General features: G+C 39.0%; 2 protein-coding genes across 5 annotated transcripts in view; one reads left to right on the top strand and one right to left on the bottom strand.

Moving 5' to 3' along the window:
* PROZ (protein Z, vitamin K dependent plasma glycoprotein) overlaps window positions 1-4,876 on the top strand; it is a 17,934-nt gene extending 13,058 nt beyond the window's left edge. Inside the window, exon 8 of the mRNA XM_042459325.1 lies at window positions 4,606-4,876. Within this exon, the coding sequence (XP_042315259.1) occupies window positions 4,606-4,628 (23 nt within the window). The 3' untranslated portion in view covers window positions 4,629-4,876. The remainder of the gene's footprint in view (window positions 1-4,605) is intronic.
* Window positions 1,050-14,966, bottom strand: part of PCID2 (PCI domain containing 2) — an 18,715-nt gene continuing 4,798 nt past the window's right edge. For 3 of the 4 annotated variants that reach the window (XM_042459326.1, XM_042459327.1, XM_042459329.1), the window contains 11 exons: window positions 13,848-13,913; window positions 12,343-12,384; window positions 11,317-11,371; window positions 10,199-10,302; window positions 9,226-9,301; window positions 8,984-9,125; window positions 7,514-7,614; window positions 6,800-6,873; window positions 5,957-6,082; window positions 4,005-4,128; window positions 1,050-1,837 (listed from right to left, as the gene is read on the bottom strand). In XM_042459326.1, coding sequence (XP_042315260.1) covers window positions 1,748-1,837; window positions 4,005-4,128; window positions 5,957-6,082; window positions 6,800-6,873; window positions 7,514-7,614; window positions 8,984-9,125; window positions 9,226-9,301; window positions 10,199-10,302; window positions 11,317-11,371; window positions 12,343-12,384; window positions 13,848-13,913 — 1,000 coding nt within the window. In that variant the 3' untranslated portion in view covers window positions 1,050-1,747. The remainder of the gene's footprint in view (window positions 1,838-4,004; window positions 4,129-5,956; window positions 6,083-6,799; window positions 6,874-7,513; window positions 7,615-8,983; window positions 9,126-9,225; window positions 9,302-10,198; window positions 10,303-11,316; window positions 11,372-12,342; window positions 12,385-13,847; window positions 13,914-14,966) is intronic. The other variant, XM_042459328.1, reaches the window with a different exon arrangement.

The raw sequence follows: 14,966 nt of genomic DNA, 5'->3' as shown, positions 1-14,966 counted from the left end.
ATTTAGTTTGTGTTTTAACTTTTGCATTAAGTTTTTAATTGCATTGTGCTTTCAAGAAGTTGTACACCTGCCTTAGATCCCACGGTGAGGTAAGGGCGGGATATAAATTAAGTAAATAAACTGGTTTTAATGTAAGTATCAACTCACCAAGAATGATGGAAACAGGTATGAGTAACAGCTGATTTTCATATTTTTTAGAAATAGATGATCAATGGGGTTTTTTTTTTGGGGGGGGGGTTCCAGATTTTCTTCCCAGCAAGCCCTGGAAGGGTCCAAAGTGCAACCTGATACCATTTTAGCAGCAAGTATAACTTAATTTGAATATCTGTAATTTCTTCTCATTTTCTATCTTAAGACTGTCACCAAATGTAGAGTCTATGTAAAGAATAGCTGCTAATCCATTTCCCCTCCTTTAGTTTAACCATTTTGCTTGATAAGGCTTTTGGAAAGTGTGAAAGTGCTTCCTTCTGAGTTTTGTGATTTCTGAGTTACCCTAATAAAATCATGTTAGGTTAATATCTCTTAAGAAGGTAGTGTTACACCTTACTATATTTTTCACATGTATTTATACTCATGAAAGAAGCATTCCTTAGTTACCCTTCTTTTCAGCAGGAATCATTTTTATATATGTTTAATGCTTAATACAGCAAAACAATTCTACAACCAAATTGAGAGCAATCTCATGTAATTTTTTATTTTTGTAAATGTAATGTAATGAGCATTGGACTACAACTGTGGATATCATGGTTTGATTTCCCCATGGAAACCTACTGAGTAATGTTGGGCAAGTCACACACTCTCAGCCCCAGAAAACCCAATGATAGGTTCTCCTTAGAACTGCCATAAATTGGAAATGACTTGAAGGCACACAACAACAATTTATTCATACTGCATTGTAGACTAGATGTAGATTTAATTAATGTAGCTTAAATTAGTAATGGCAATTTCAATGTGTTTAGTCTAAGATTTGATCCACTATACTAATTTGAAAAGATGTTGAAGTTGGCACGCAGAACATACAACAGAAGGAAAATACACATTACAAAAAATATTTTCTGAATTTTTAATTTTTTTTAAAAGTTAAGTTTAAACCTCTCCCAAAAATAGGTCTGGTTGTGATGAATATTTTTTATTCCCTGCAAAGTCTTTGATTTAAACACAAGTACTAAAACTGATTACTAATATTAGGATGAAAAACATGGGTACAAATTATACTTTTGACCGAGCCAATTTCAGTTTATGAACCGACACTTAACAGAAGGGCATCAGCAAAACATGCCACTTTTTAAGATGTTGTGTTTCTTAAAAATTGCAACTTTCTTCAAGGAGTCATTGGGTTGGATCCACACTCTACTTTTCGTCAGTGAAAGGGCTCCTTACATTCATGGAAGATCTTAACAGGTGAAGCTCCTCCACTGGGAGAATGCACTGTGTGTATGTCTGATAATTTCCCTCCTCCAGAACTCCTCTTGATACGGCAACAAGAAAGATGGGGATTGAAGAGTGAGGGCAGAATCTGCAGAGGTAGACTCCACCACAACTGGACCGCTTTAAGTAGGACTGATCACACTGGCAAAAAACAATGCAACATCCAAGCCATTATGACCTGAACTGTAGTAGGCTCTTAAACGCTTCCTTGTGAAGACACCTCTGTATCTGGGTGAATTAATGGTCAATTCTGCCTTATAAAGAGGTATGTTCCCAAGGTATCCCATATTTGTGAGTAGTACCTTTGGTCACTGTAGTTTCAACAGACAGTAGAAAGTGGAGGAAATGGGTTTTGCTTGCTGACAACGAGCTTCTGATGCTGATGAGAAATATAGCCTTTAATGTGACCCTGGCACAGAAAAAACACATACATAAACAAGAGTAGCATAAATCTAGGACCATTTACACAAAATGTCTAGCTCACATAAATCTTCAGCTATGTCCAAGGCTTTCAATGAGAATAAGACTTCCAAGTAACAACACTATATGGATAAAATCAATAATATGCATGTGATTATGCTTTAGTGTGAGATTCTCTGATATGTGGAATGCATAGGTGGAGGGTATGGCATATATGGGGAGAGGACTAATGTGCCTGAGAGTAGATAGAAAGGCAGGCAAATTTGAAACTTTTCTTATTCTGCAATCAAAGGAAGCAAGTAATGTGAGATGGCTTTAAAGGGTAACAGACAGTCAGCCCTCCATATCCATGGATTCTTGATTCACGGATTCAACCATCCACAGTTTGAAAATATTGGGGAAAAAAATCCAAAAAGCAAACCTTGATTTTGCCATTTTATATAAGTGAAACCATTCCACTACCTCACTGTATTTAAATGGACATGAGCATCCACGGATTTTGGTATCCACTGAGCATCCTGGAATCAAAACCTACCAGATACCAAGGGCCCACTATACTTTGTATCAGTATTATGACACAACAGCAAACCAATTAACAAAATGTTGAGTACACATGTTAAACTGTAACAAACATGTTACTAGATACATTTTAAATTAGCAATATAATGGGACAGAGGAATTCGTTTTTTAAAAAAATAAATTTTTTGTAGTGTGGGGCTCATTTACATATTGCTATGAGGCAGTACTGGCTCTGTGACTGCTTCCATACTACTCTGATGCAATGTACATTTTAGACTCAGATGTTTCACATTATCAGTAGGTGCCCCTTTAGTTATGAGTAAAATGAAAAAATAAACACTGGCTGCAACCCTGCACGGCTTAACTAATACAGGAATTCTGCACATGAAACTATACTATGCTTAGCCATTTACCACCAACAACCTACTGTAGAGCTGCCAGTGCCCTCCAGTCATCACCATTTATGCCTGGAGGAAATGGAGGGATTTCAAAAGCATTTGTCTAGGTTTGCCACAACCAGATTCCTCCAGAGGTCTCAGCAGCTAATACCCATATTTTCTGGAGTATAAGACGACTGGGCGTATAAGACGACCCCCAACTTTTCCAGTTAAAATATAGAGTTTGGGATATACTTGCTGTATAAGACTACCCTCTTCCAACGCACACCAAATAAAAATTTAAAAAACATCAGATTTGATTTCAATATGGTAATTTAAATTCAAATGCTTATGACATGCAGGTACTTAGCAGGAAACCTTGTTGTATACAAAGCCTGCTTGGACTGGTCAGCTCTCCCTGCCTGCCCAGCCCTCCCTGTCTCCAAGACTATCAGAGCAGTAGCTGCTTTCATACGATCGCTGCATATGGCGGGGATGCGTCCGCGGCCATTTTTGAGCTCCCCCCACTATATGCAGCAACCGCAGATTCTCCAATCTGGCTCGGAAATTTCAGCACCTGCCCTATAAGATGACACCCGGCATATAAGACGACCCCCAACTTTTGAGAAGATTTTCCTGAGTTAAAAAGTAGTCTTATACGCCAGAAAATACAGTAATCATTTTGTGTGGAGACAAACCCAGATACTTCTGCAATTCTCTCCCCACTCTTCCCCAAGCACAAAAGGGCTTCTTGAATTGGGGGCGTCAATGGCCCTATGGTACATCCAGGGAGAACAGTGGTTGTTGCAGAGAGAGAAAGGAAATACCAACATCTGCAGCAAGCTAATATAAAACACAGGTATAGTGTTAACTTCCACCTGTATATGCTACTGACAGTCACTATGTGCCAGACACTATGTGTTACACAAAAACCTCTGGCTGAAAAGGTGTCCAGCTTCTACGCTCTTGAAACACACAGATGGTTGCTGTTTGTTAGAGAATATAAAAATGAAGTACCAGTGTCCCCAAACAGAATCTAGAGTCAGTGGATTTGATCTAAACTTAGTCATAACTACAAAAGATCCACCAAAACCAATGAGACTCAAGTTAACTATAACAAAGCAAAGCCCAACTGATTTCAGTGGGTCTGCTCTAAGTTAAATTAAATCTGGATCAAATCCAGTGAATCTACTGCCCACAATATCAAAAAATGTATTTGGTTAGTGTTTTTATCCATGAGCAATGAGTTTCCATGCTTACCATGTATATGAGGTTGGCTAGAATACACTGGACTTCATCAATATCAACATCATCAACTTTCATGAATTTCAGGGCCACCAGAAAGGCATCTAGAGACAGCTGATGAGTTTTGAGCAATAAATACCTGGGGGGAAAAAGAAAGTACAGTGCTCCCTCGGGTTACGAAATTAATTCGTTCCGCGGCCGCTTTCGTAACCCGAAAAGCCTTCGTAAGCCGAAATGCCATAGGCGCTAATGGGGAAAAGCCGCGATTTCGTGTAAAATAGCGCCGAAAAGCACCAAAAAATTTTTCGTAACCCGAAAAAACATTCGTAACCCGGAACAATTATTTCCTATGGGATTTTTTCGTATCCCGGAAATTTCGTAACGTGGGTATTTCGTATCCCGAGGTACCACTGTACATGTCAAGTACTAGCTATACTATTCAGTAACTCAAATCTATGTTGTCTCCTACCATCTCTATCCTCTAACTGCCAATTTATTTTTCTTAGAGTAAGACAATATTCAACTTTTTACTTCCTTGGGAAAATACGTGTGGACTCATCACAATATACTGGTCCACATCACAACCTACTGATCCAACCTAATTTTCTCATTTCAGCTCAGATTCAGAATTGGATGTGACTGTGAACGTCATCCATCTGTCCTACCACTGTGGCACCAAATGTGGGGACCTAGATGTCCTTGGAGTTCCTATGCAAGATTTTATTTTTATTATTCCACCACTGGACACAACCATCCTTGAATCACTGCTGCCACCAGAGACACCTTTTGTCTGAATTCATCTACATCATGATAACGCAACTATAGTGTTCTCAGAGGCAGAAACTATAATACAAAAATTAATTTATTAAACAGAACTTCAACATACAGATAAAGATTACTGATTTAACACTCTAATTCCTAATTCACCTCTTCTCTCTCATATTAACTTTTACAGACTCAAGCTCTCAATCTCTGTCATATGCACCAGCCTTTCTAAAAATCCCTTTAAATATTCAGCAAGTCACCAGTCTTTCCCACCATTCCAGTTTCTCATCCCCTCCCCAAAATCCTTATTTTATTGCATATACTATACATACTATTCTTCACATACATACACATTATGCAAAAACTCCTTTGAGATTAACTGAAAGAGGGATCTTGGTAGCATGAGCTTGACTGCTATATAAGTCTGTTCCTGGACTTTCCAGTGTACCCCATGCATCTGGGGAAGTAGACTAAAGTTTATGCTACCAACTTTTCTCTTTCAGTTAGTCTCAAAGATGCTACAAGATCCCTTTGCATACTGATTTTCCAGACTAACATGGCTAGATCTTTGAACATATAACCATGTTTATCTTTAGTGAACACAACAGTCTTTTCACAAAAATCTGTAAGAGCACAGTGATTCATTACAATGTGGATGAACTATATCACCCCAGACCAGGCTAGCCAGCACTCAAGGTTTAACAACATAGGGAGGGCTACAAGCTTCAGTATGTTGGCTTAGCCTTAGACCAATGCTTCTGATGTAGAAGACTGAGAGTTATGTTTTTTCCAGTGTTTCAGGGACTGGCACTAAATTTGTGCTCATCAAGTACAATTGCATCTTTCTTTCCTGGAAACATGCCAGGGATTGACATTCACTGGCTAGGACTGGCAACAATCCAGGGACCACTACTTTGAATAGTACTATTTTAGAATAGCACTCACAGCTCAATGTCAATCCAATAACAAATCTGAAAAGAAATAATAAGTACTAAATTTGCAGAAATTGTGTCAAAGTGCTGTTAGTACAGCTGTCTCAGATTTGAATCCAGCCATATGGAGAGAAAAAACAGAATATCTTCTAATTATAGGAAAACTGTAAAGGAACTATAACACAAGTCCAAGCAGTAACATTTTCCCCTAATGACAACATGTGTATCACAGACTGACTTTTCAGACAGAAAGAATGATACTCTTCTTACACTTTCTTGAAGAGATTCCTGTAGGTGATTATTTTCAACTTCTCAAGGATAAGGAAGATTCCACAACGAATAAAGAAGGTCTCATGTTTTGCTAGAGCATCATTCAACAGAAGAAGATTCCCTTCGCTAGAAGGTTAAAAATTAGTCCTTTTAAGAAGTATTTCTAGGAAAATTCATGCTAGGTATGGAACATGAAGACAGGGTGTGGGAAAGCTGTGTTCTTTCTGGATTTTCCCTGACACAATAGCAGTAAATAAGTCAGTGAATACATTCAGTATATACAAATTCTTGCCTGCAGTCTGACATTATATAATCTAGCTAAAGAGATGAATTTGCAGGCTCTCTGCACTAGCCGTGCTACAGTATATCAGATGTTGACCTGCACCCTTCTCTCTTCTCTGCAACCCTCTATACCACCAAAACTCTAAAGGCTTCCCAAGTTTTTAAGATATGTTTTCAGGACACATGGGGGTTGCAGTGGGGATGGGGGATTGACTCCTCCCAGTTCTGCTAGATTCCACTCTTCCGCCCCTAGAAGTACACTACTAGATCCTGTTAACTACAGCCTGTCTCAAGATGTGTCTTGATCAATAAGAGTAGCTAGGGCCATGTTTGGCTTTTACATTCCACACTGCTTACCCTATGCAAAATTGTGCAAAGAAAAACATTGCTTCACCATTGCATTTATCCTGAGACAATATCCAAGGAGATCCTGCTCCCTTGGAAGCCACACTAGTGCTCCAGTGCTATTCAACAATTAAATTAGCTGCTCTGTAATATAAAAAAATATTTAATGCTTTACTAAAAGGAATTACAAGCATTCTTTTAAAATATGCATCTTACCTCACAGCCTTTGTGACTTCTGCAAACTGCATGAGGTCATATTTTTTTAAAAGCTGTATCATTGGCATATGGCCCTGAAATCCAAACATAATTTCAAACTGAGTAACAGTATTAAATAGGTAAGCAACTAATCAGCCTAAAAAAATAATACAGCCATTATATGGTTAACTGCTCTGAGGTTCTCTAATTTACCAGCCCCCAGTGTAATCCATGTTCTTTGAGTGTAAGAGCCACCTATGTTTTAAGTTACATTTTGCCCAAATCAGACACATGAGTATGTATGTATAATATCATAAACCAAAGCTAGGAGACGGCAAAATAGGTACAGACTTCTACCCCTTATGGCAGGGAATTACAGTACTTGGAAATGTTACTTTTCATTACAATAATTTCCAGCCAGTGGCCATGCTAGCTGGAGGATTCTAGAAGCTCTAGTAATAAGAGCAACATCCCCAAGCTCTGTTCTTAACAGGTGGTCCTTTCTTAACTGATTTAGTCCTTTTCCAGCTTCTCTGGAACTAAAAAGGGAGAAACATTATCAAAGCACATGATAAGACACTGATCATAGCTGGTTGGGTACATTCAGCTTGGTGGGTCACATACTGTACAGTCTTGTCATGCACAATATTAACGCTGGGCACCTCAGTAAATACAAGCTCTGTCTCCCACCTCTGAAAGTGCCACAGCATGTTGATACATTGGGATGCCACTTACCAGTAACATTTTCACTGGTAGCAAATAAATCAGGATCATCCTTTTGTTTTTCTGGCTGGAGCGGTGACAGTGCTCAAAGGCAAAAGATAGATATTCTTCAGCTGTAAACATAAAAAAAGGATAAGCACCATAGTAGGTCACAGATGCCACCAGCAAATATGTATTACAGCAATCCAATTTTTAGTAAAATCAAGGCAAAGCATCATTTTGGAAGTTCAGGGTTTTTTCTCCCATATTTAACTGTTTCCTAAGTATTCTTGCTGAAATAAAATCACTGGAGGTGTCAGTTGCCACCATCCATTTCCCCATACCACCAAAAAGATTATTTATTGTACTGAAGACTGGTTTGCTCAACCAGTCAATTAAACAGCACTGTTTATCAATATACATATCAACTTCCCTATATGGGAACAATCCCCTGCATGCCAATATTTGCCACTCAAATAAGTACTCAAAGTGGGGTGGGATGCCCCCACCTCTTCTTTTCAGAACGATCCAATGCTTGAACCTCTTCTGAACACCTGTAATCAAGCCTGGCCTAATCTGAAACAAAATCATCTCTTTATTGCTTTTTTTTAAAAAAGTCTGCTTCACAAAAAGCATTGGAATTGTGTATAAATACAACCAAAGAAAGAAAGTAATATTTTGAAATGTCATTGCAAGCCACAGGTAAAAGATTAATTTGAATCCATGCTCCTTGATTCAGTGCTGAAATTACCAGGTAACTATTGCATAACCAAAGTGCCCCTTGGCCTTGCTTGCTTCCTTCAGCTTCAATTCTCATATGGACAACTTCTTTAGGAACTAACTGATTATCTTTCTGTCACTACTAACACAACCCCCCTCGACTCACTTCTAACCATGGTTACAATTAACTTTAGCTAGTAAAAACATCAGTACATATACAGTATAATACAAACTTTAGTTGTCTCTGAAAAAAGGAGGGAGAAGTACAAGAGCCCACAGCACTATTGACATCCTAACCATAGTTAGGAAAAGACTTGGTAGCATTATGTTTACACAGAACTTTAATAAGGCCAACCAATCCCTATCATCTCTAGCTTCAAAGTACAGTGGTACCCTGGGATACGAAATGACCGCGTTACGAAATTTCCGGGATACGAAAAAATTAGATAGGAAAAACCTGTTTTGGGTTACGTTTTTTTTTTTTGGCTTACGAAAAAATTTTTGGTGCTTTTCGGCGCTTTTTCGCACGAAATCGCGGCTTTCCAGTGCTAGCGGCTATGGCTTTTTCGGGTTGCGAAATCTTTCGGGTTACGAATGGCGCCGCGGAACGAATTAAATTCGTAACCCGGGGTACCACTGTAACTAACATGGAGAAGAATCAGTGCAACACTGTAACAATGCTCCATACAACAGATGTATCAAAATAAAATGTTCAGAGCATATCAAGATATGCAATACTTCGAGCAAAAAAAGGTAATACAAAGAAAAAGTTAGAATTAGTACCTTGTTTAAAATCACTGTCAAACATGGCTTTCCGTCCAACATAATATCTGTAAGTAACCCTTTGTGCCATGCTGTATTCATCTTTAAGGTTTGAGCTATCAATTGCTCTTATCAGCGGTTTACAGAGGTGAAGTTTGTTGATCTGGAAACGACAGTGATGTTAGAAAAAGGAAGACTACACAGAACAGTGAACTACATTTAGAAGTACAAAAACAAGAAGAAAAACCTGACAAGGATCATACCTTAAAATAAATTTTAAAAAGCTGATTCACCAGGAACAACATGCCCCACTTTTTGGAATCCTCAATGCCAGCTCGACTGTAAAATAATTAGAAACAAAACCAAATTGCTATTTTAAAAGAAAGAAGTTTTTTTTAATTAAAATATCTAAACCAGGAAATCTTTGAACTTCTACTAGATTTGGATTTCAGCTAGCAGTAAATAAGGGAAATGGTAAGAAACTTTAGCCCAAAACATCTGACAGTTTAAAGGTTTTCATCCCTACCCTAAGCTTTTAAATCATGTTTTCAAATATTTATTCTGGGGAGGTGGGTATTCAGAGAGTGAGTAACAGTAATGCCCCATTCCCAGTTGGATGTGTGGAGGCTCTTGAATGCAAAGGCAGATCCACTTGGAAATTTTACCAGAATAATGGACAACTTATTTTTTTAACTTCAGAAAAAACTGTCCCTAATCACCCAAACCTCCTTCTCTTAATTTTGCCACTCCTTAAAAATGCTATACCACACAAGAAACTTGAAGAACAGGAAGTGCAGAAACAGTATGGAAAACAATAGGTATGACAATTTCTAATAATAGTGACAAGAAAGGAAGGACTTCAGAGATGGCAATTTGGACCTGAAAAATTTACTGTGTGTTCTTGGCCCAACATCTTCTCTCAGCGTAAGATGAGAGGTCAAGGTTGGGGCACATATGGTAGCCTTCCCAACTTGGCACCCCTGAAATGTTTTAGACTATAACTCCCAAGCCACTATGGCCAATTTTTAAGCATTACCAGAACCTTAGTCCAAAAGATCTGGATGGTACCAAATTGGGTAAGATTAATGTAAAAAATATTTTCCCTTAATTTTAAATTAAACAAATCAAGACTGAGGAAAACATCCTCATAAAAAAAGTCTGTTCCCTAAATGAGGATTGTTAATGATTTGTCTAAAGAAGCAATGAACTCCAGATCCAGAGATGAGCATCACTCACGTGTCACTGGCACATACTCGAAAACAGCTCATCAGGAGTTCTGCTGCTTTTTCCAACATGTCCCCAACTTTACCTTTGCCTTTCTTTGCCAGCTGTTGGTCAGCCTGTCATGATACAAAAGACAAAATTCACTTGTCAGGCAACACAATCCTCACTAAATGATATGTTAGCTGTATGGGATCAGAATTATGCACAGTGTGCTTTTGCTGGCAGAAATGCCCTTCTGAAACCAGATGATCTACCAGCAGAACAGCCTAAAATGGGTGAAGAAGGGGCAAACTTGAAGGGAAGGTGATGAGTTTATGTCAGATCCTGAACTCTTCCAGTTCAGAAATGTAGTTACTATGCCAGCACAACCTGGGGGAGAACACCTGCCTCCACTGCCAATAGGAGTAAAATAGTTCTGAAAATTCATAAACTCAGCACAGACTGCCTGTTTGAACTCTCTCTTTCCAACAATGTTTTCTCAAATCCACATTCTCCTTTTAAAAAATGATTTGAAAGAGCCCACAGTGCTCTCTTATAAGTACAATAATTGTTGTACAGTGGCCCCTTCACATGTGGCCCCTGTGCCGTTTTGTCCTCCACAGTTTGCCATATGCGTGAGCTCAAACACACGTACGGCAAGCCTGCATATGGCGTAGGCATACTGTATTCCCATAAGGCCATTTCTCTCTCTGGTAAAAAAATAAAGCTCTAAGTTACCATAAACCAGGAATAATATGCTTGGCCCTTGTCAAACCCTGAAATTCTGAGGAAATACCACACAAATTAAATGATAAACAAGGCCCATAATATAATGATATGATTTGTTCCATGAATTTTAAATAGTCTGTTCTTCCTGGCAGTCTTTGGAAATTTTGTCAGACGTCTCATAAAGAAGATGCAATGGTGGCTGTCTTGAGCCAGCTCCACCTATTATTATTATTATTATTATTATTAACCTTTATTTATAAAGCGCTGTAAATTTACACAGCTCTGTACATACAATCTTTTTAATTGGACGGTTCCCTGCCCTAGACATTGTATGTCCCATCAACTCTTTTGTGTGTGTGCATGTGTATACAGGCACCCCCTATCCACAGTCATCTCCTTGGCACTTAGTAATTAGGACTTACGCTATTAGCAAAAATTCGAAGATCAAGTGCTACTGCATACATAATAGGCAAAGCCCTGGAAAACAAATGTACATACTGTTAACTGTGCAAATAATGGAGTCCAGGTCTAAAAATACTCTATAAGAGGGGTGAGGAACCTCCAGCCCTCTAGACGTTTCAGCCTACAAATCCTATCAGCTCAACCTGGCATAGCTAACTGTAAAAGACTTGAGGTCAAAAACATTTGGAGGGTCAAATGTTTCCAATGCCTGGTTTGCAGCATAATTTTAAGTATGTCAGCAAACACAACCAAAGTCATCTGTACAATACACTGAGAGACAATTCATTGTAGCTAATAGATGTTTCTCTTGGCCACACAAAAATATTTCTGGATCTGGAGAAAGCCCATGTTTCCCAAGTGCAAATGTGCTCAAGTGGTGTCTGATGGGCACTTCAGATTCTTATTTGGGTCACAATTACCCCTTCTGTTGGGGATGCCAAAGGGCTACATAAAAGATCTTGCAAGCAGAACACATTTCCAGTTGTCAGGGCTTGCTTTAAACAAATGAAATCAAGCTTGCAATTTCGGCCTCCTTGCACTCTTTGCTGAACTCCTTGATATGTGTCTATCAAGGGAGCTTCCTCTAAACATCTCTTCAAAACACAGCCCCAAGTCCCACCCCCCACTACACATAAATCAGTCCTTTCTCCACCTCCCCTGGTACCTCTTTCTGGGCATTGTTTGATTCTGCCTCTCTCCAGTCTTTATCAAAACCCATTTTTTCTGCTTCAGTTTTCAATATTTCCAGGTTGGCAAAGAGTAACTATTTTTTATATAACATTTAGTATTCTCCTGACCATTAACTCAAGTTTGGATAAAACACACAGAGACATCACCTAATGCACATAATGTTATTTTGACATCAAGAGAAGCAATGGCATTTGCTGAGAGCAAAATATTCATTTCTATTGAGGAGTGATATACTGCATGTGAAGCGACAGAACACTCATTTTTCTAGCCACATAATTATGTTACCAGACACTTACCAATTTTCTTCCTTGTGTGCTTGAAACGCTCTCAGGAAAGATGTGTAAGGTTTAGGGAAATTTGATACATTGTGATTTCTAATTTGATGCAAGTGATTCAGTATCACAGCAGTATACTGTGAAACCAAAAACCAACAACAATGTCAAGAGTGATCAGGCACCCTCAAAATATTACAGCTGTTCACAAAGGAAGCTACTAAAGCATGGAAGACAGAACCGTACTCTAGAAGTGGCCATAGCTTCCAGATCAATCTAAGATGGTAAAAGATACTTAATGCACCAGATGCCACGGACAGCAAAAGGAAACATAATCCTTAAAGGGGAATGTCATTTCATCCAAAATGGGAGTGGGGAATTGTGTTGGATTGAGTGTTCCTTGGCCAATGGAATGGATTACATTTCACAAGGTGGGGTTTTATCCACCTCCAAACCACCTCCTCAAAGGCTATCTTGGCTTTTCCTGCTCCCAATATTCCTCTTTTCTGCACAGATTGGAAATAACAGGGACATTTCCACACATAGATACACTTAAATATATGTCACATGGAGAAAATGAACAAGATGTGGAAAGAAAGGGAATCCTATGGTTTTCTATAATCTGAGATTGGGAATAACAAGGTGAATCTCCCTTCCATCTCCACTCACATTTGCTATCCAGAGTGCAAGCATGGGAGTGGGGGAGGTATCTTGCTGTCAGCTCATATCTCAGGCAATAATCGGACTCAACCATGTGCCACTTGCCATTTCAAATGGAAGGTGATCAATATGTGGGTGGATCTCCTCAACTGTGGGGTGGGGTGAGGGGAATAGAGCTTTATGGGCTGAATATAGGTATGTTGCAGGCCAGATTAGGCCTGGTAGTTGGAGGACTTCCTTTCCTGTGTTATGGAATACCTTAAAAGTAGCTGCACATTCCATACAGCCAAAACTTTGTGCACATTTGACTGGTTACCTAACAACCTGCATCTCTTTCTGTTACATTCAACTACAGGTGAACTATCCTTCCCAGAAAATGAAAGCAATAGCTTGGTCGTCAGTTTAGAGTTGCTCACTTAGGGGCTCTCCAGACTGCCCCTAAGGGGTGGCATGCAGCCACTCCTTTACTGGCCAGCTCAGGGAAGCAGTAATCTCGTGCCACGGTCCCAATCCAGCCTCTGGAGAGTGCAAAAAGAAGCCACAAAAAGCAGCTCCTTTTTACACCCTCCAAGGAGTGTCACAGCCACAGCAGCAGGGCTTTATGACGCCCCTTCAGCGCTGCATTATGTGGATGCAGCGCCGGAGGTGTGTCATTATGGTGCGCACTGTGTGGACTGGCATGCACCAATAAGGCACCATGAGAGTGGAGTTACGGCATCCAGTGTGAGGATGCTGTGCCCAGACTCCACCCACAGGCCAGCATAAAGTGCCGGTCTGTATAGACCCTTAGTTGTGCCAAGTCTGTAGGTCTTTAGTCTGAGCCAAGATTTGCACTGCAAATTTTAAATGGAATCAAAGTAAAAGGATATTGTACTATAACAGTCTGACATTTGTAAGCTTCTACAAAATCATGGTTGGCAACTGCAAAAGTACATCTATAAAGAGAAGAGACAAAGTTATTAGTAGTCATAAAATAATACCCACAAAGAAAGTTTTTAAAAGCTTTTTTAAACATTTAAACTAGCTGTGCAATACTGTATATAACTATTTGGAAGTAAACCACACAGTGTTCAATGGTGTCTGGTCCTTAATTTGTGTGCTTAGGAATTCACCCTAAAACATTCAAGTTCCTAAATGGCAACAAATGATTTTTTTTTTTCATCTGGCTCATAAAGGCATTTGAGCAGAACACCAGCATAGCAGAATGCTATATTTTAAATATTTTACTTTCCAGCTTGTAATTTTTAGATTGCAATTCTATGCAAGCTATCTAAGGAGTAAACCCCACTAAACAGAGCAGGACATATTTGCAAGTATAGAGACATAGGAACAAGCTGCATGTTACATAGAATGCAAGAGAGTACTGAACTCTTGCATTTTTCCTCTTGTTTTACAATCATTATTTCCTATGTCTGCCACTGCTTTTAATGTTTTTATGGTTGCTTTGTTGTTTATCATATGCCACCCACACACATTGTAAATTTTCTGTTTTAAGCAGAATACTCACAATGCAGCTTAGAATGTGTTTGCTTTCTGTTCTGTCATTATTTCATTACGAGTTTACAGCTTCCGTAGGAGGAGGAACTCTACCTTTTCAAAGCCTTAAATACTATTGTAAGATATTAACCATGTTTGTGGAGCTTACTAACAGGCATCTATAGAAATAGATGTCTAGAAACCAGCTTCAAAATGGAGTTGAAGACCATCCTGTTCAGGGCAGCGTTCCCAGGCATTGCATAATCGTCACTTGCTATTTGATGTTCTTTTGTTGCCTGTTTTATTGAATCATTTCCTGTATTGCTATGTATTTTATATGTATTATCCTACTAAAGAGGCCCCTTCCCCACCACCACTCCCTTTGTGTCGTGCCTTTTTAGATTGTAAGCCTGAGGGCAGGGAACCGTCCAATTAAAAAGATTGTATGTACAGCGCTGTGTAAATTTACAGCGCTTTATAAATAAAGGTTAATAATAATAATAATAATAATA

The sequence above is a fragment of the Sceloporus undulatus genome, chromosome 3 (genome assembly GCF_019175285.1).
Source record: "Sceloporus undulatus isolate JIND9_A2432 ecotype Alabama chromosome 3, SceUnd_v1.1, whole genome shotgun sequence".
NCBI lineage: Eukaryota > Metazoa > Chordata > Lepidosauria > Squamata > Phrynosomatidae > Sceloporus > Sceloporus undulatus.
Note: the sequence above shows the minus strand (reverse complement) of the source record. Positions and strands in the feature narration are given on the sequence as shown.